The sequence below is a fragment of the Citrus sinensis genome, chromosome 5 (genome assembly GCF_022201045.2).
Source record: "Citrus sinensis cultivar Valencia sweet orange chromosome 5, DVS_A1.0, whole genome shotgun sequence".
Taxonomy (NCBI): Eukaryota; Viridiplantae; Streptophyta; class Magnoliopsida; order Sapindales; family Rutaceae; genus Citrus; species Citrus sinensis.
The window spans coordinates 20,069,358-20,089,025 of NC_068560.1; the positions used below are offsets into that span (position 1 = coordinate 20,069,358).

Here is a 19,668-nt window from a genome sequence, read left to right on the forward strand (position 1 = left end):
GCCAAGAGCACAATGTATACAAGCTTAAAAGATCTATTTATGGCCTTAACCAATCCTCTAGAGAATGAAACCTCAATTTCCATCAAGCTGTAGTTTCTTATGGCTTTAGGATGGTTGAGGAAGACCATTTGTGTACATTAAGAGGTCTAAAGACGTTTTTGCGATGTTGTCTTCGTATGTGGATGATATTTTATTGGTATCGAACAGTCAAAGGTTTGTCAAAATATTAAAGATCAACTACATTCAAATTTTGACATGAAAGATATAGGTGAAGCAACTTATATTTTAGGAGTAAAAATTTTTAAGGATCGTTCGAGGAAACTTCTAGCTCTGTCATTAAAGTCTTACATTAAGAAGTTCTTTGAAAGATTGAACATGGCTAATTGTAAGCCAAATGATACCCTATAGCCAAAAGACAATCTCTTATTATCAATATGTGTCCCAAGACTCCTCAAGAAAAGGAAAGAATGGTTAGAGTTCCTTATGCAAATCCTATTGGAAGTCTCATGTATGCCATAATGTGTACAAGGCTTTATATCAGTTATGCTGTAGGACTGGTGAGTATAATTAGTCTAGTCTTGGTCAGAAGCATTCAAGTGTTGTTAAAAGGATTTTAGCATATCTCAAAAGCATTGCAAATTATTGTTTATGCTATCAAGGAGGTTGTTTGTGACTTGTTAGATATTCAGACGCCAATTAGGGTAGTGATCTGGATGAGCACAAATCGACTTCAGGATATGTATTTTTGCTAAACAGAGGAGTAATAACATAGAGTACAAGAAGCAAACATGCACAATTTTATCAATGATGGAAGCCGAATATATTGCATGTTCTGCAGCAGTGCAAGAAGCTGTATGGCTTAAGAGATTTATAGAGGACTTAAAGATTAATATTAGCAATGATAATCTAATGACTGTCTATCGTGACAGTCAAGCTATTATCTCTTTCTCTAAGGATACTAAAAACCATAGCAACTCGAAACACATTGAGACTAAATATAATTTCATAAGAGACATTTTGGCAAATAAGGAAGTAGTCATATAGTATATATCTACATATAGTATGATAATTGATCCATTTACCAAAGCTATAATGAGGGATGTATTCGCCTCTCATGCTAAATCATTGGGGCTGCATAGATTGTAAATCAATATTATTAAGATGTACTTATTTGCTGTGAACATCTTCATTACATAAGTTGTTTGAAAATGTAATAGTATCTCTTATTTCAATTTATTCTATGAAATGCATAATTACACATATAAAAGTATGTTTATTGGTCAAGACCGACTTTCTTACATGAGTAGTCACCTCAGTTGCTCTAAAAGCAAGCTAAGATGAGACAATTAGAATAATAAAACAATGTGTTTGTTTGAGAGCCTAAAAGAGTTATTCTACAAGTTTTGTCACCTTGATTAGAATCAATATGAGGTCTTACATGATTTTTATCAAAAACCGACTACGATGTACCCCACTATCATGGAGACCTAAATAAAACCATATGTGAGATCTTATTTTTCACATCTTATTTTTTATGCTAAAGGAGAGCATTCATTCTAAGAACTTAGGTCAGGCACTCTAGAAGAGTGACTGGACTAAGATATGCACAGTGAATTAATATAATAAGACATATGCCCTGAAATGTAAGATTTACTTTAACACATGTATCATACCACATGTGCTTAGTGACCAAAATATAAAATGAGAAAATCTCCCTTCTTCCTCATTGTGTAAGTTCCATATGACTGTCCATAAGTCAATCCTGGTATCCTTATGACTATGAACAATGTTTCTGAGATCTTAGACTGGTGTTTGCTAGTTTAGCATGTTATCTATGACCTTGGCATAAATCGGTCTATGAAACATGACTAGAAAGCAACTATTCTGAATTGATGGACATGAGTGTGATGGGAAGATTTAATTTTTCTTTTATGTGATTCAGTAGTTGACTAATTTGTATAATATCTTTGGGATATTACAATTGTGAATACATAAAGTGATTACGCAATTTTAGTATACTGAGGGGATTTAGTATGCTTGAGTATTAAAATAAATTAAATTTAGGATACAATGAACATATTTTTAAATTCTCTTGCATACAATTGCATTTGAGACATCTCTTACTTGAGTTAGCAATTGAGAAATGATTTTGACTCACCAAATGAGTTTTTGGATATATTCATGGTCACACGGTATATCTATCTATATGCTTGAAGATATGTGGTTATTCATTATTTCCTTGTTCACTGCTCTGCTATTTCGACGTCGTCCCGCAATGTGCAAGTGGGAGATGTTGGATGGGTGGGGTCGGCCCATCTGACATGCACATGTAACTACCATGTAGTTACATGTACTGTTTATAAAGATTAAGAGGGAAGGTAATTTTAAATTAACTTCCTCTACTTTGACTAAACTCTCTCTAATGATAAGAACAAGAACAGAGATACATAAAAATTACAAAATCATCTTCTCTTCTTTGTGAAGATTAAAATTAAGAACATTGAACAATTCATAAATAGGGCATTTATACTGTGATCAATGAAAGATTTCTGCTTGTGATTTATTTTTTACCATTAACATGATCCAATACTTGATTACTCCGCTGTTTAATTAAAAAAGAAAGGTATTTCTAGAATTTTTTATTTTTCCTTCATGCTGCATACTATAATAGAAAATTGCTTATTGGATTACTTAATGTATACTGCATACTATAATAGTTGTTGTTAGACATTGTGAACAAAAGTGTATATGGTCGATACCTTCTGTAACTTGGAATGAGGCTAAAAATTAGTTAATTGGATGATATCATATCCAACGTTAAAATTAATTTCTCTATAAATTTGGCGAGTGTTTCTCTAGTTTTTCCCCTTTTTTTTATTACTAAAGTTTATTCCCATCAGTAATCCAAAAAGTAATTTTCTATTACAGTATGCAGTATGTATTAAGTAATCCAAGAAGCAATTTTCTATTATACTATATACTATAATAGTTGTTGTTAGAGATTGTGAACAAAAATGTACATGGTCGATACCTTATGTACCTTGCAATGAGGCTAAAAATTAGTTAATTGGATGATATCATATCCAATGTTAAAATTAATTTCTCTATACATTTGGTGAGTGTATCTCTGTTTTTTTTTTCTTTTTTTTTATCACTAAAGTTTATTCCCCATCAAAATGATTATTGGGGGTAGACAAACCCAATACAACTCAACGGACTCAATCCAATTAAATTATTGCATTGAGTTAGATTAATTATGATAAATACATTTAACCCAACCTAGCCCACGTAAATAATAATAATAACAATAAAAATATATTAATCCTCAATTGCAAAACCCTAATGATCTAAACAACTAACCTAATTTTTATCCTCTTTTTATTATTTTATTAAATATATTATTTCATTCCCATATTTACTACTTTAGACTCCAATTTCAAAACTAAAATACTCTCTCAAAACCCATTTCCCATTTAAAGTAAGGCATTTTTTTTTCATTTATTCATACTTAATCCTTTTTTATGTATTTTCAACTTGTAATATTGAGTTCATTTATAGAAATTTTCTTAAATTTAAGACAAATGGTTTTTTAGCTTCTTTTTTTTTTAATCGAACACTAGACAATAAATGAAAATTTCACGTTATAATAAATTTATATTCAATTATAATAAGTTTTATTTCAATTTCCATATCATTTTTTATTTAATTTTTAATTTTAATTTGATTTTCAACTCAAACAACCCAACCCAACTCAATCTGATCATTTAAGGGTTGTGTTAAATTATGCTGAACATGTTTATTTAGTTAGACTAGATTCATTTTATTTTAAACTTATTTAATAGTGGTTATCCAACCAAACCCATACCCACCCCTATCAATCTAACCCAAAATCAAAACAATTATATCATGTATATTATGGCAAGAATCATTTGCAAATTATGATGAAAATATGACAAATATCATTGCCATCAATTATGGAATGCAAACTAGTAAGAGACTTTCAAGGTATGGTGATGATAGGAATAGAATCAATATGCTTTTTTTTTCTCATCTCTTTGTCTGGATCTCTTTTTCCAATTCAGTAATAAATTTAACTATTAATATTATGTGTTTTTCTTAACAATAATGTTAGAGGTTCCAATGTTTAAGTTCCAACTTGAGTCTTAATACTATGTGTTACTCATTTGTTAAATGATGAACTTCATAGTTTATAAAATTACTTGACCATTATTTAATAGATGAATGTTACTACAAGAAATTTGACTTTTTAAGACGATATTTTTTACAGCAATTTTAAATTTGGTCACTGAATGGTACTTATTATGACGAACTTTTGAAATTGTTACTAATAGTCTCATCTTGATCTATGTTATATTTTGTAACCAATAGGTTTTATTTTGAGACTTGTTAATTGGTCACTAATTTGATTTTTTTTTATAACAAACATTATTTTAGTCGTAAAAAGGAATCTATTTTTTGGCGCAAAAATTTCCCTCTTAGATTGAATATTTTGGGACAATATTTCATCATTTATGAAAAAAAATAATGGTCACGAGATATAATTATAGATGACAAAACTATTTTCTAACTACAAGAGGCGTTTAAAGTTGGTCAAACTATCTGTGACATAAAATATTAGTCTCTAAAGTTATTATGGTTTTGATTGATTTTAAGACAATATTTTTTTGTCATAGATCATTTCCGAAAGTGACAAAAATAAAAAATAGTAGTTGAAAATTTTATCGTAAATAAATTTATATTTTATGACCAATTTTTTTTTTGTTTCTGACATGCATTACTTAATACCTGATTCAATTTTTTTGTCACAAATTTTATAGTTGCCACAAAAAAAAAAAAAATTTATAGCATAAAAAAGTCTCTTCAAAATTAACTCTTTCGAGACAATATACCATCTTTTATGACAATTCATATAGTGGCAAAATATTTTTTCTTTTTTCAAATTTACTTTGTTCCTAAAAAAGAGGTGTAAATTTGATCAAATCATCCATGACATAAAATATTAGTCTCTAAATCTATTATGATTTTAGCTAATTTTAAAACCCCATTTTTGTTGTCACAGATAGTTACATAATGTGATCAAAATATTTTGTTTCAATGAAATTTTACTTAGTTTATGATTAAAATTTTAGTGACAACATTATATTAGTCACAAAAAGGCTTTTTTTTTTAACCATTTAGGGATAATATATCATCTCTTATGAGAAAATACAGGGCGGGGAAATATAATTATAGGCTATGAAAATGTTTTGTAACTAAGAAAAAATACGAATTTTGGCTAACCATTTGAGGCACAAAGCATTATTCTTTGAAGCTCTTTCACTAATTTAGAGACATCATTTACTTTGATTAAAACAAAAAATCATTAATGCATGCCCCATTTGCCCTCATCTTCTGATAAAAAATTAGAGGTAAATTAAAGTTTTCATACTTTTAGGGGTAAAGTATTCCATCCAAGGGATGGATGGCACTTTACCCTTTATTTTATTAAGTATTGATTTATTTTCCTTTTTTTGTAAGATTTATTTATTTTAATATAACTCGAACTAATATAATTTATCTTTGAATTAAGGATGTCATAGTCTTTTAAACATTTTTAATATGTAGGATTATTACCTTAATACTGTAAATTCATGTATGTTAGTAGAAAATATTAAAATGACCACTAAGATTTTGTGGTCAAATTATATAATAATTAGACTATTAATTAAGTTGCTGCAGACAATGATCGAACTCATACTGATACGGGATACTATCACAGCCACAATACTAATCAAGCGGACAATTTTAATATATTGTAAAAAAAATTTAATAACAGTCCCTAATATTTAAACACTACAACAAATATCACTTCTTTTGGTGGCATTTTTCTTTTTCACAACGCTATTAAATGTCAACTATGATAGCATTTCCTTAAAAAAAAATGCTACAATTAAATATCCCAATTATAAAATTTTATTTTTGTTATAGTTATTAGTCAATTAGTCGTAAATGTTAAATGCTATGTATCCCACTAAGTAGTGTTGCGCGTGCCACATAGCACCGCAAAAGGAAACATTAATTTGGTGATAGTGTACAAATGTTATCAAAGAAAAAAAAAATTTAAACCGCCTAAAAAGAAAACAAGCGCTTGTCTTATATTTTGCCCAAAATATTTTACTTGATACAAAAAAATTTATAAATTCCTACCTTTCTTGTCTCTGCTAATCTCCGAAAACCCCTTTTTTCTTCCGTATCCCTCCTCTTATTACTTAAAATCAGTTAATCAAAACAAATCTTGAGGAGGCTGCCATGGAGTGCTTGTTTTCAATCAAGGCAACCTTAGGCTACAAGTTCGTTGGTCAATTGATTATTGTTAAATATGATATTGGACTATTTTGCGCGAAACTTTGACCTCGCATTTCATCGGCTGATGCATTCAGAGGAATCTACAGAGATAGGCCCGAAGATACAAAATTCACCTTTCCAAAGATTCATGCCCATGGATTCTCTAAAGCCTCCGGAGTTTGATTTTCACGAGGTTTAGTACTGAATTTACCCTCCATATATATGTTTGTGAATTAATGGAATGTTGGGTTTATATGTATCCCTTATTTATTTTTTGGTTCACGGCAGTGCATAAGAATCGCTCTTGCTCAGGTTGCAATTAATGTAGAAATGCGAAGGGTACGTCTTTTGTTCCAGGAAAATGGATGTTATGTGCATCATTTGTCCTCTCTGAGAGCGTAGCATTTTCAAGAAGATCACCCAATATGTAAGTAGTTCAAGTTAAAGCCAAGACTTGTCATTAGTTCTAGGCTTGTATCATAATACAGTGCATTCAATTATAGTATTATAAATTTCTTTTACTTCATAGTTTTATTTATTTAGTTTCCACTTACTTCCCTTGTTTGGAAGAATTGCAAATAACTCTATGAGAATCCATAGGGAAGGTGAAGAAACATTTTGCTATATGGGGGGCCTGTTTCCTTGTTTATTTCCTAGTATACTGCTCCCTATTGATCATTTTTTTGATAGGTCATACTTTTATTTTTGTTTTATTCTGCATCAATCCCTGGTCAATTAACTTTTTTTTTTTTCCTGGTATTCACTTGATTTTTTAGGAGTCAAAGTTAAATGCTTTTTCCCTTGAATTCTTTTTTTTTTTTAATTTACCCTTTGTGTCTAATGGTTTGGATGGACAGCATGAAAATAATAGAACGATGGGGATGCATATCAAAGAAGCAACGTGCATGCCCTATATTGGATGAATAATGGAGGAGTGTTTTCAAAGTACAAAGCTTGCATGTTTTTATTGTTATTTACGTTGCTGCACGCCAATTATTTGATAAAATACCGCAACGAATACACTTACTTGATTTTCTTGTAAATTTATTTCATTTTCTAATCTGAACCACTTGAATGTTTAGAAAATTTTGAAGGTTTTGGTATATTTATTAATATTTTTATTCTGTTTATATTGTTTAACTAGAAGAAGATGATACATATAGCATTTTTTTCCTTTTTTCCTTTTTATTATGCTTTTATATATGGTTCAAGTGTTATATTTTTTTATTTTTCTTTTATCTACGGGGTCTCATGTATCATTACATATGGTAATTCTTGAAAAATTGGTGTACTATAATATTCTATAGAAACAAGCTTTTATGTAATTTATTCTTTAGAGCCACTAAACTAAATTCAGGAGGAAAAAAAAAAAAACAGAATCGTAGTAAAGTGTCTTCTGTACATCGTGGTGGATCAAAGTCTTATGTACAATATCTGAATGAAATGGTACTCAAAATGATGGAGACTTTGTTTTAACTTTTTCTATTATGTGCTTGTATCATGTTTATAAATATTAAAATGCTTTTCTTCTTTTGTATTAGGAAGAGGGAAATGCTTAAAGAGTCTACTGGATTGATTGCTTTGTTTCAAAAGATGTTCTAGAGTGAGGCCAAAGGGTGGAGTAGTATGGAAGCAAAATGCTTAATATGTAAGTTATTCCAATTTATTTACATTTAATTGTAGAAATTAAATTTACATATTTATTTTGAATGGAAAGTATATATATTTGGGATTGAGAACATGTTTGCTTGAAAAATTTAGTTAATGTTTCATTCTTACTTTGTGTTATTTTTGCACTCATATATTTTACAAGTGCTATCGATCTTGCTATTTACTATTTGTTTATTCTTAGTCAATGGGGCTTATTATTCAATAAGGACATGATTCTCTTATTATTTTTAAAGGTATATTAATTTTTCAACTTCTAATTATGCAGGACTAAATGATAGAAATGAAGAAAAAACTCCAATGTCGAGGAAAGTGTTGAGCCATTAATTGATAATCAAATTTATGAAATCATTTTGGGAAATAAATCTGATTTTGTGAAGAAAATGACAGGTCCTTCAAAGTCAGCATCCACCATTGCATTGTGTCAATAAAATCAAAAGATGGCGAAGACGATTAAGGAGCAATAAAAAAAAGATTGAGAAACAAGATTATAGACTACAGGTAGTTGAAGATTTCATGAGATTAATGAAAGAGCAACTATCGTTTTCACTTACACATTCTTTTGATCTTGGATTATTCCAATGTCATGCTTTGTGTTCGAATCTTTTGGATTATAAATAAATATTTTAAAGTCTTTTTTTATGTTAGTCTCATTGTTGTTGGTTTGTTTATTAATGACTATACTTGTATTCAATAGTCACACCAATTTTTCTAGTACGATGTAACCAGTTGTAACATAATAACATACATCTTCCTTAAAAATAATGTTAGACTATATTGCTTTTCATTTGAAATGAAAGTAATTTTCATGGAATACTTTTTTTGAATCAAAATTTTTTGGTCACTAAATATTTATGTGACTACAATATGTTGTCAATGATGCTTTCTTTTAATGACAATTGGAAGTAGTCATTTTAATTTTTCAAATACAATATAAATACTCATTAAATAATAAAGTATATTATGATTAAAAATAATTTGAGACTATATTACCTATATTTTGCAATGAAAGAATCCGTTGCAACATGTTAATTTTTCTGACTAAATGTTATAGTTGCGAATGCTTACATTTTATGATAAGAGATAGTGGTCACTTAAAATTTGTTGATACAATATAATTAGTCATGAAATGGTAAAAACATTGTACTTAAAATAAATTTGAGACTAAAATAATTACCAATTTTATTTGCAAAACTTGTCACAAATGACAACTACTTGCGACGATTATGTAATGACGCGATATGTAAACTTCAATGGCAGAAAAATAGCATTGCTGATTGTATCTTCGAATCTCTAAAATGATGATTTTTAGTAATTGTTGTGACTTCATTTACATACCCTTGAGACAAAATTATTGTCACTATAAATCACATATCATGACAAATGTGAAGTGCTATTGATTGCATTTTTAAATCTCCAATTTGACCATTTTGAATACCATTTGTGAAAATTTTAACTTAATTTTAAGACAATTATTTTTGTCACAAAAACATATTTTTAACATGACAAAAATAATTTTAGTCGTTAGAACTTTTTATGACGGTCTTTTCACGAATATTGTGAAATTATTTATTTTTTGTCATAAAAAATATAAGGTGACTAATTTTCTTCTTTAATGACTAAAGTTTTTGTAATAAAATATTAATCAAGATTTAAATTAGAACTTAACTGTTAGTTCTTATCATTTCTCTTTTCCTGGTAGATATATGCCCATATTTGAAACAGAAAGAAAAGTGTAACTCGATTGCTTGATACGACAATTAATCCGCTTAAAGACCAAGACCAAGTCAGTGAAAGGCAACATAAGTATATAAAGGGGAAAAAGTCACCCACACCCGTAGTATTTGTTTAAATGATCACATAAACCCATTGATTTTATATATGGTCATACAAACTCATTTTTTTAAAAAGTTTTTTTAACTTTTATACCCTTTGATTATAGTCAAAATAAATACTAATATATATATATATATATATATATTAATAAGATAAAAAATAATTAATAAAATATTGTATAATACAAATAAAATAGTTCAATAAGTATAATTAATAATTTATCAAATATATAATGAAAATTATTTTTAGTATTAAGTTATTATTAGTCCATCCTAATTAATTTTATTAATACTAAAATCTATTAATCCTAAAATTGACATTAAGATTTATATTAATACAGACATAATTAAAAATTGTAAATAAAATAATATAAATTTTATAAATTATTTTGAATGTTAAATATAATTAATTTAAAATTATTAATTTGTCAAAAAGATTTTTACAATTATTAAAAATGACATATTAATAAAAAAAATTAATAATGAAAATAATTTATAAATTTTCATTATTTCATATATTATATTATTTTAATTTTTATTCGTATTTATTCTAAAAATTTATTTAAAGTCAATTTTTTGTTGTTATAACTAAAGGGTATAATAGTTAAAAAAAAAAGGAAAAATCTCTGTTATTATTTAAGAAATTAAGAAATTTTTGTGACCATTGAGGTGGTGGCTGACGTTTTCCTTATGTAAAGACTTACTATTAATTTCGTTATACAAAGACCATTGAGTTGTTGTGTAAGCATAGCGGCAATTTCCTTGAAGGTAATGAAATGAACATGGTCAAAGAATCTGAGTGAAGGTGCAATAATTAATCCTTGTAGCTACGTTTATAACATGATGTGCTCACATGCAACCCTCTCCAAATTAAGCATAATTAATTAAGAGGTTTTAAATGGATTCCGACCCACTTCAAATTAATTAAAGCTATTTAAAAGTGCATTGCCCATAGCCTCTCGTCTTAGCTTTATGCCTTTATTGCAACAGTGAATGATGAGGAGTCTAAAGTTGATTACTCGATCGCCACGAAGGGGTCATTATCTAGTACTGATACCCGCACAAAACTTTAAGTTCATTGTAATGTTGATAAAGGCTTATACAATATAATAAAGGCGTTTTCCAATGTTATATGAAAGTCGTGTCAGTATTTCATGAAATGCAAATGTTGGTATATTTTAGACACAAATTGTCTGTAATGAAAACTGAAACAAAATAAAAATAGAAAAGATAGAGATAGGTACATTTGAGGAAATTTAGATCTCCTAAAGATGTTATTGGTGCTTTAAAGGACCAACACCACTAATAGATAACCATAGTTGTCAATCAATACTGTGGAGTTGTTATTGATGATGATAGTGCTAGTTTAAATAATTGGTTAACTTTCATATGAAACTTAAACCTAATTAAAGAATAGGAGTAAAATAATCCAATGCTTAAGATCAAGAAACACTGGTAACTAACACAAATATTAAGCCGAAGTACACATAACAACTAAAACGAGAAATATAAATTAAAAAAAAAATCTAAGAAATAATTTGAATAATCATATCACCGCACCTGAGAATTTTTCCATCACTGAGTAAACAAACCTATACGAGAGAGCTTCTTATAAATTGGCAAAACCACTAACCGTGGGTTCTTTTTTATCTGCGCCGAAAGTATGTTTCAATTGGGGAGTCACCCCACGTGAAATTAAAGCTAAATGATAGTGCTCATATTATTTAATTATTTTATCTGAGAGAGCATTTGTTCAAGGATCGAATAAAGGAACATCAATTGTTCTTAATTATTTATTTCTGTCACCCCACCTTAATTAGGATTGAAGTAAGCACATCGGGAAGGATCTATATATACTGGCATACCATGGAATGTTAATTACTAGTTAATTAAGGATAAGTCTTTTCAAACGAAAACAGAATCTGGTGGCGACCAACACTATTCAAGTATTCTTTCTACAAGTTCTTCAAGTTACATATCTTCAGTTACTCAGGTTATTGTTCGAACATCACTGAAAGCGTCAAATTTGTTTGTGTCAATATGTACCTAGCTACATAGATTGATAATTTTGTGAGGAAATCTACATTACTATATGCTTTTTTTTCTTTTTTCTTTAATTTTTGGGTAAATTGTCTTCCTCTTAATGAAAATTTTATGGGGTATATAAATATAGTGCTTACCTACTTCAGGATTTTGGAATAGATAATTTTTAATATATATACAAATAATTTCTGAACTTACTATCCTTGTTGAATATAATCAACTGATACTTTAAATCAATTCAAAGTTATTAACTTTTAGTACAATTTTGCTTGATATAGATGTAGTAAGAGAGTTATGCATGAACTTTTATTAATTTATGCATCATTAACACTGCTTAAAATTAAAGGGGTATTACTATTGTTGTAAGGAAGAAGCTTTTGTGTATGGAGGCAAGCGATGTCAATTCAATGCATCATTCAGATATAGAATATGGATCATCTTCAATCACAACTTTAGAAGTACATAATTCGACACAAGCCCCAGAGTCAAATGCAGGTAATTAAGCTCCTCGTCTCTCTCTCCCCCCTATATATTTGAGTAACAATGTTAAAAAGTTGTAAATGTAAACAAGATCTAGATGTAAATGTAAATGTAAAAGTAAAGACAATTCATGATGGCTGTAAACAAGATCTAGAACTAAAAGCTGATTATATACATACTTCTATATTGAGTTTCTAAAAAGAAATCTCGCAATTAAAAAAAAATGGAATAGATTTTTTACAATGCTATAAATAGTTTATTTTTTGTAAAAGATCATCTCGCATTTCATTAAAGTACTGAATCCTTATCTAATAAGTTCTCTCTCTATGCATATATATAAGAGAATGAATGTAAATAATAGTAATAATAATAATAACAATGGAGAATTTTTTTAGTAATGGAAAAATAATTAACATGATTAGTCAAAGAAAAAAATTGCTATATTTACTTACAAGGAGTAAGTTTACTATATACTTTGATGCAACGTGTTCCATGGACCCCCTGCAGCAAATCTTTCGGCGGCAAAAGGATAAATTGATGTATGGTGATAGATTAATACGGATATTTTCAAAACTTTGTTGGTTATAAGAGCACCGAAATAAAAATTCTCGCTGATTATAAGAGTATCCACGAATTTAGGCAATTAAGTCTCCTTAATTCACATAATACCAAGAAATAACAAGACCGATCGAAATTTAAATTTATTATATAGAAAGTATTAATAACAAATCTCAAGTCACTAGTCAGATTTTAAATTAAAGGTATAAAATACGCTTATTTATATTAATATATAACCCAAGCCTCGCATGTGACCTAGGCTTGCAAATCCACTAAAACAAAACAATTAAACAATAAAACTACTAACATGAAAATATATCAAATAAGATATTCGTAGAATAGATAAAGTGTCTTTACTATAATAGTTGTCTGTCCTGCTTTGCATCAGTACTTCATGTTTATATGGTGCATTAATTATTTAAAGTGACCAATGACGTTGCTTCGGAAGAAATGGAGAGAAGACGTACCAATGTAGCTCCTGCATCGCAGCAAGAAATTAGTATCTCAATAACAGGTCGAGATCCGGCTAATTCTGTACAACCCCTCCAAAATGGTAATTTAAGAGTCGAGTATAAACACTACTGACTTTGTTCTTGTTATATGTGTGATTCAGCTTTTTCAAGCACCATTAATCCTTAATTACAAAAGATGTAACTATTAACTGTTGCAAAAAAGAAACAATGACACATCTTCATATATGTATACATACATATACATGTATAGGACTTCTGGAGGCAAACATTGTGCATTCAACTTCTTCTTCATCTTCAATCCAAACGCCAGATATAAATTCTAATTCCACTCAGGCCCCTGACTCAGACACAAACCAGGGTGGTACTTCATCTCAATTCAACTTGCCATCCCTTCATCTACTTCAAGGTGAGTTCTTATACATTAACATTCATGCATACCATTTTGGCTTATCAGCACATAGAGTCCATTTTTTATTAGGAATAAATGAGAACCGAGCTAAAACATAGAAAAATATAAATTTTAATCTGTTAAAATTAAAGACAATAAACATTGCTTTGAAAACTGTATTTTTTTTCTATCTTTTAGTTTGTTTTTTATTTTAGTAAAATGAGAGCTTCCTCTTCGAAAAATTTTGCTCAGATACGGATATTTGCACTTTATTATAAAGTGAGAACACACTTTTACAAAAGTTGTAAAAGAATTTGTACTCGTCGCACTTAAACATATTCCTAAATATAGTAATCTTTCAATAAGGGATTCCTTCATTCAGTTAAAGGATAAAACTAAAGCATTATAAATTGATATATTTTGAAGAGTGGATGTCTAATTCGTTTTATTTTTGCATGAACGATACGAACATGGACCCACCAAAATTGAGTTGCAGATAAAAAACTGTACAGCCACAAATGTGTGCCTCTCTATAAGGCTGCATTAAAAGGTGACTGCAACGAAGCAAAACGTATATTAGGAGACGATCATCAGTCGATGCTACGTGCAGCTGTAACAAAGGGATATCAAACTATTCTTCACGTTGCAACAGGAGCAAAACAAACAAACTTTGTAAAGCAAATGGTAGAATTGACGGGGCATGACAACTTGCTATCGTTGCAAGATGAAAATGGAAACACAGCATTCTGTTTCGCTGCTGCTGTTGGGAGTGTAGAAATCGCTCAGTTTATGCTGCAAAGGAATCCAAATTTGTTGACAATCCGAGGCGGTGGCCAGATGACGCCGCTCTACATTGCTGCTTTGTTTGGGAAAAGTAAAATGGCATCATTTTTATATCGTCAAAATGAAGACAATTTGGAACCAGACGACCTAGAAAATACTTTTTTTGTCTCCATCGAAACTGGTTTGTATGGTAAGAATATGTTCAATTTCTTCTTTTTATTGGATGATCCCCCAAAGAAAAGCTAACTTTTTAGGAGAAACCTGTATCCGTTTAAATGATTTATAAAATTTTATAACCGTTCGGCACTATTTTACAACTAATAAGAAATGGCCAAATGTGTTGCGTATATTTCATAATTGAGTGCGACACAATTCTAAAGTGGTTCTAAGGGTCAGTAATTCCTAAAGTTGTTATCAAACAGATTTTTTTTTTTGGTCTTTTTTATTCTATATGAAACAAGATAAAAAATTTTATTTTATTTTATCAACACGTATGACTCCCATTTACCTTAATTTTTTGAACATGTTGACGCGTAGGAATCCTAGGCCGAAAAAGAATTAGAATATTAACTAAAAATTAGCTCATTTTTCTTTTCTTTTCATGCTTTTAACTGTAAATTCTATATTTTGGCTTCGTCATGCATGTGCTTACAGTGTTGACATTATTATCGCCTCGTTGAACCAAAATCAGTTTGAAGAGTCATGTTTTCTGCTGTTTTACAAAAACATTTGAGTGAATTGCTCAGGTTTGGCGCTGCAATTGCTAAAGAAGAATAAAAAGCTGCTAGCTGGGGCTACTCATGCGAAATATGGGACAGCTATGCATATGTTGGCTAGAAATCCCTCAGCATTTACCAGCAGTTGTCCGGGATGGTTGAAAGGTAATTAGGTTTTAATTATGCTTAATTAAAGTACATATATAAGTTGTGATTATATTCAATCTCTATCTATCTATGTGAGGATGTTGAGGTAGTAAGACCAATCAATATAATCTTGTCGTTTGGGATGGGTGGGTACGTTTTACTTTAAAAATCTTGTAATTGAAGTTGGTGGGTCTCACTTAACCTACTCAAATGACAAATTCTTATTGGTCAAACGCACCAACTTATTATGCTGATTCAATATGCTTGACTTATATAAGTTTCTCTCCTATCTATGTATACAAAACAAGACAAGAGACATAAATAAAATTTAATTTACCATGCAAAATATACTAATTTTCCCCTCTTCAAATATTAACCTAGTAGGCTAGTACTACAGTAATGATGATAGCGCATATGAGTTACTACCTCAAGAGTTGGTTAGACCAGTAACACTATTAATGACATATGTTCCTTATCACCATTACATACAAGCCAGTCTTTTTTATTAGTACTTGTCACGCTTTAAGCAAAGATATTGTGGCTCACTTGTGCACAAGTCTACCATATAAAAAGCTATATATGAGTCTAACTCATCCTTGAAAGTTAGGTAAAAAAGTAAGAGTTAGGCTTATATTATTAGCTGATGTAACTAATCTCAGTGTGGGATATGTTCCTTATCATGTGCATAATAATGTTTTCCTCAGGCTAAGAAATTGGATCGAGTATTGATAGAAAACCATGTTGATTTACTAGTGCGAGCTCTTAAATGATAACTTGTAATTTTCTGTCTTTCAGTTCCAGGAATAAAGTTCATCACCAACAATACAGACTCTTCAACTCAGGCACTTGAATTAGTCAAATGTCTATGGAAAGAAATATCAAAAAGCACACACAAGGACGTCCTGAAACTTATCAGTAAACCTTCAAAATTATTATTCGATGCAGCTCACTCGGGGAACTTCAAATTCTTGGCTGTGCTCACTCGTTCTTATCCTGACTTGGTTCATCAATTAGATGAAAATGGTCGAAGCATATTTCACATTGCAGTTATGCACCGTCATGCAGATACCTTCAAACTAATATATGAGATGGGCTTCGATAAGGAGTTGATAGCAACATATGTAGATGTGTCTGGTAATAACTTACTGCATCTAGCAGCACAATATTCAAATCCAAAACCAATCAGTAAGGTGCCCGGAGCAGCTCTAGAAATGCAGAAAGAATTAAAAACTTTTAAGGTAAATGTTTTATTTATTATTTCACTATGGTCGTAGTTAACAATTACTTGATTTATAGCTAGGTACATTTGGCTGGCCTTTTGATAACAAAGAGGAACCCCTCCTACACACTTTTGAGGAAGAAGTTAATTTGTATTATTATTTTTACCTAATTCAATCGTGTCATATATAGAGTCGTTATATGATCGTTCTTAAGTTTCAAAATTTTGGATTTTATTAAAATCTGGAACAAGTTAACAACAGTATGTATATACTTCCACAGCGTTGTAAACATATATATATATATAGGATTGAGTGAATCTCATGGATAAAAAATTAATTCACTTTGTTACATCAAAATCTTATGTTGAGGGACCTCTCCCATATATATAATTATTCTCAAGTGCAGCGCTCTCTTACATTAGTGTAAACACCTTTTATAATACTGTAAAAGACTTTGCATCAATATAACTATAAAGGTAAAAGTATGCCTTCTATGAAGTGCACCTAAGAATTTTTGTATATATATACTTCTTAATATTGCATTTTTATTAAAAATGTTATTAATTGGTAGGAGGTGGAAACCATCGTCAAACCTTCATTCAAAGAAATGAAGAATAATGATGGAAAAACACCATGGGAGTTATTCACCGATGAGCACAAAACGTTGTTGGAAGAAGCTGAAAAATGGATGAAGAGTAGAGCAGAGTCATGCTCGATAGTTGCAACACTAGCAACTGCCGGGGTGTTTCAGGCAGCTTTCACTCCACCAGGTGGCAACAAAGATGGAGAAGGAACGCCCAATTTCCACTCAAAGATTTGGTTTCATATTTTTCTCATGTCAGAAGCAATCGCATTTTCCTGCTCTTGCATCTCAATGTTGATTTTCTTGTCCATTCTGATCACGTCCCGATACAGAGAAAATGACTTTCTGAAGCGGTTACCATTCAAGTTAACATTCGGACTCTTAACACTCTTTATAGCTTTAGCAACCATGATGCTATCCTTTAGCTCAAGTTTTTTCTTGGCTTATCGTGATAGAATGAATTGTTTCTCTATGCTTACCATTATACTTGTATTTCTTCCAGTCGCTCTGTATCTTCTATTGCAATGTCGCCTTCAGGGAGACATACTCTATTCCACTAGTCGTTCTAGGTTTCTAGTTGGACCAAAATATTGAAAGCTAGAAATTTGGACCCCAATTGTCAAGCTTGAGGAAAACTCATGGGTGCTTTAAGAGAATAGAAAAAGTTCAGTGTTTTAGGAACACTATAGATTCTATATTTAATAGTGGGCCAAGGCTCCTAATCTCATCTTTAAGCAAATACACTTATATGATTAATAGCTAATAAATGAGAACATAATAATTAAATAAATCTTGATTATGAATAAATAAACGTGATATTTATCCAGCCTGGAAACTTTGTCAAGTAAAAATTTTTAAATACAATATTTATTAGGTGTTTATTTTTAAATAAATTAAATGACTTAGATGGATGTATAAGAAATAAATATACATCAAGTCAAGAGAAAGAAGCACACAAAGTTAATAATTGATTAACACTAAAAAGTGTACATTTACTAAATATAAAATTATCAATTTTTCATTTACAATATTAATTAATGTGCTCATTATTTCTAAATTATCTTAATACTCGCCTAATAAATTTTTATGTTAATTTACAATATGTTAATTTTTATATTGTAAATATTTCAAGAATAAAGAGAGAATGGGAATTGAAAGCAGGAAATAAAGAAAAATTGCTAGAGCCATTTGGAATGCATTATTAAGAAAATGTAATTCATAAAAAAATAAAGAAAAGGAAAGTGAGCAACAGGCTCGCGACAATCAGGTGGGCATTTTGCCACTTGACTACCACACATTTCTATGTATATATATTATAAAAAAATAAATAATAATAAAATAAAAGAAGATGACATGACTAGTTGCCTATAAAAGGCAAGAATATGGAGATGGAAAGGGAGAGGGCAGAGAAGAGGAGGAGTTGAGACTGAAATTAGAAAAAAAAAATTCTTCTTTTGTAGTTAATTTTCTTGTAGTATATTTAAGAAGTTTGTTAAATGAAATGAATATTTTGTTTATCAATATGGGTGGCTAATTTTCTAAGTTGCGGTGAAAGGTGAAGTTCAATAATTCAAATTATTAATTAAATACTCTCTCAAGTGAGTCTTAAAGTTTATTTTATTTGTTGTATTTTTTCCTTACCAGTTTTTTTTATATCAGGTTAATTTATAGATTTAGATGTCATCAGATTTATATGGTATTTTGACATAATATTGACAATTTAATATAGTTGCAGCACATTAGATACTTGGTTCTAGATTTATCCACAGTAATGGTTAGTTAAGAATTAAGGACATAATAATTAACTCGTAAAATAAATGTAAAATACAAATATGAGAGAGTGTTATAACCATAATTTGAAATCCAAGACTAGATCACGTAATTTTAGCATATTTTTAGATTGATTCCTATTAATTTGTTTTCCTATACGTAATTTTCTTTGTTTAGTAATTGAGTGCTAGATTTTAAATTTCCTGTGGTCTAACCCCAGACTAGGGTCGGCTCAACTATATTTGGGGGTTTAGGTAAATGGTTTTAATTAGTTTTTCTTAAAATTTAGGATAATATATATTATTTATTGAAAATCAATTCTTTAAACACTCTAAAATGTAAAATTATTAAATAAAATTCTATTCTACTGTTGCTAATCCATGAAATTTTAATTCAATTATAACATTTCCACTTATTTTTTTAACTCAAATTATATCTTTTTTACTACTCCTTTTCTAAATTAAACTAATTTTTCTATTGTTCTATTCTCTAAAAGTTTTCAATATAGTTTTATTTCAAAATATATAAAACAAGCATACACAAGAAAAATTAGATGAATAAAATAATTTATTAAAAAGAAATAAGAAAAAAGAAATAACACAACTAATTAAGAGAATAATAAAAAGATAAAATCTGAAATTTGAGATGAAATCATAAAT

The 19,668-nt window shown here is 29.5% G+C and overlaps 2 protein-coding genes and 1 long non-coding RNA gene across 3 annotated transcripts in view; all 3 read left to right on the forward strand.

Moving 5' to 3' along the window:
* The window catches only part of LOC107176158 (uncharacterized), an 85,480-nt gene that overhangs the window by 32,482 nt on the left and 33,330 nt on the right, over positions 1-19,668 (forward strand). The gene's annotated exons all lie outside the window — the stretch shown is intronic.
* LOC102620417 (uncharacterized) lies at positions 6,111-8,773 on the forward strand. Its single transcript, XR_370005.4, has 4 exons — positions 6,111-6,538; positions 6,634-6,772; positions 7,887-7,993; positions 8,282-8,773. It is a non-coding gene; the product is annotated as an uncharacterized LOC102620417 (long non-coding RNA).
* LOC107176159 (uncharacterized) lies at positions 12,244-17,865 on the forward strand. The gene is made up of 7 exons (XM_052442641.1): positions 12,244-12,386; positions 13,354-13,482; positions 13,653-13,808; positions 14,287-14,763; positions 15,320-15,454; positions 16,232-16,674; positions 17,228-17,865. Exons 1-7 carry the CDS (start codon positions 12,275-12,277, stop codon positions 17,831-17,833), a joined length of 2,058 nt encoding a protein of 685 aa, XP_052298601.1. The 5' UTR covers positions 12,244-12,274; the 3' UTR covers positions 17,834-17,865.

Coding starts and splice junctions, on each gene's coding strand:
- LOC107176159 (XM_052442641.1), top strand. CDS start 12,275: ATGGAGGCAAGCGATGTCAATTCAATGCATCATTCAGATATAGAATAT. Junction 13,483..13,652: donor TGTACAACCCCTCCAAAATG/GTAATTTAAGAG, acceptor ATACATGTATAG/GACTTCTGGAGGCAAACATT. Junction 14,764..15,319: donor CATCGAAACTGGTTTGTATG/GTAAGAATATGT, acceptor TGAATTGCTCAG/GTTTGGCGCTGCAATTGCTA.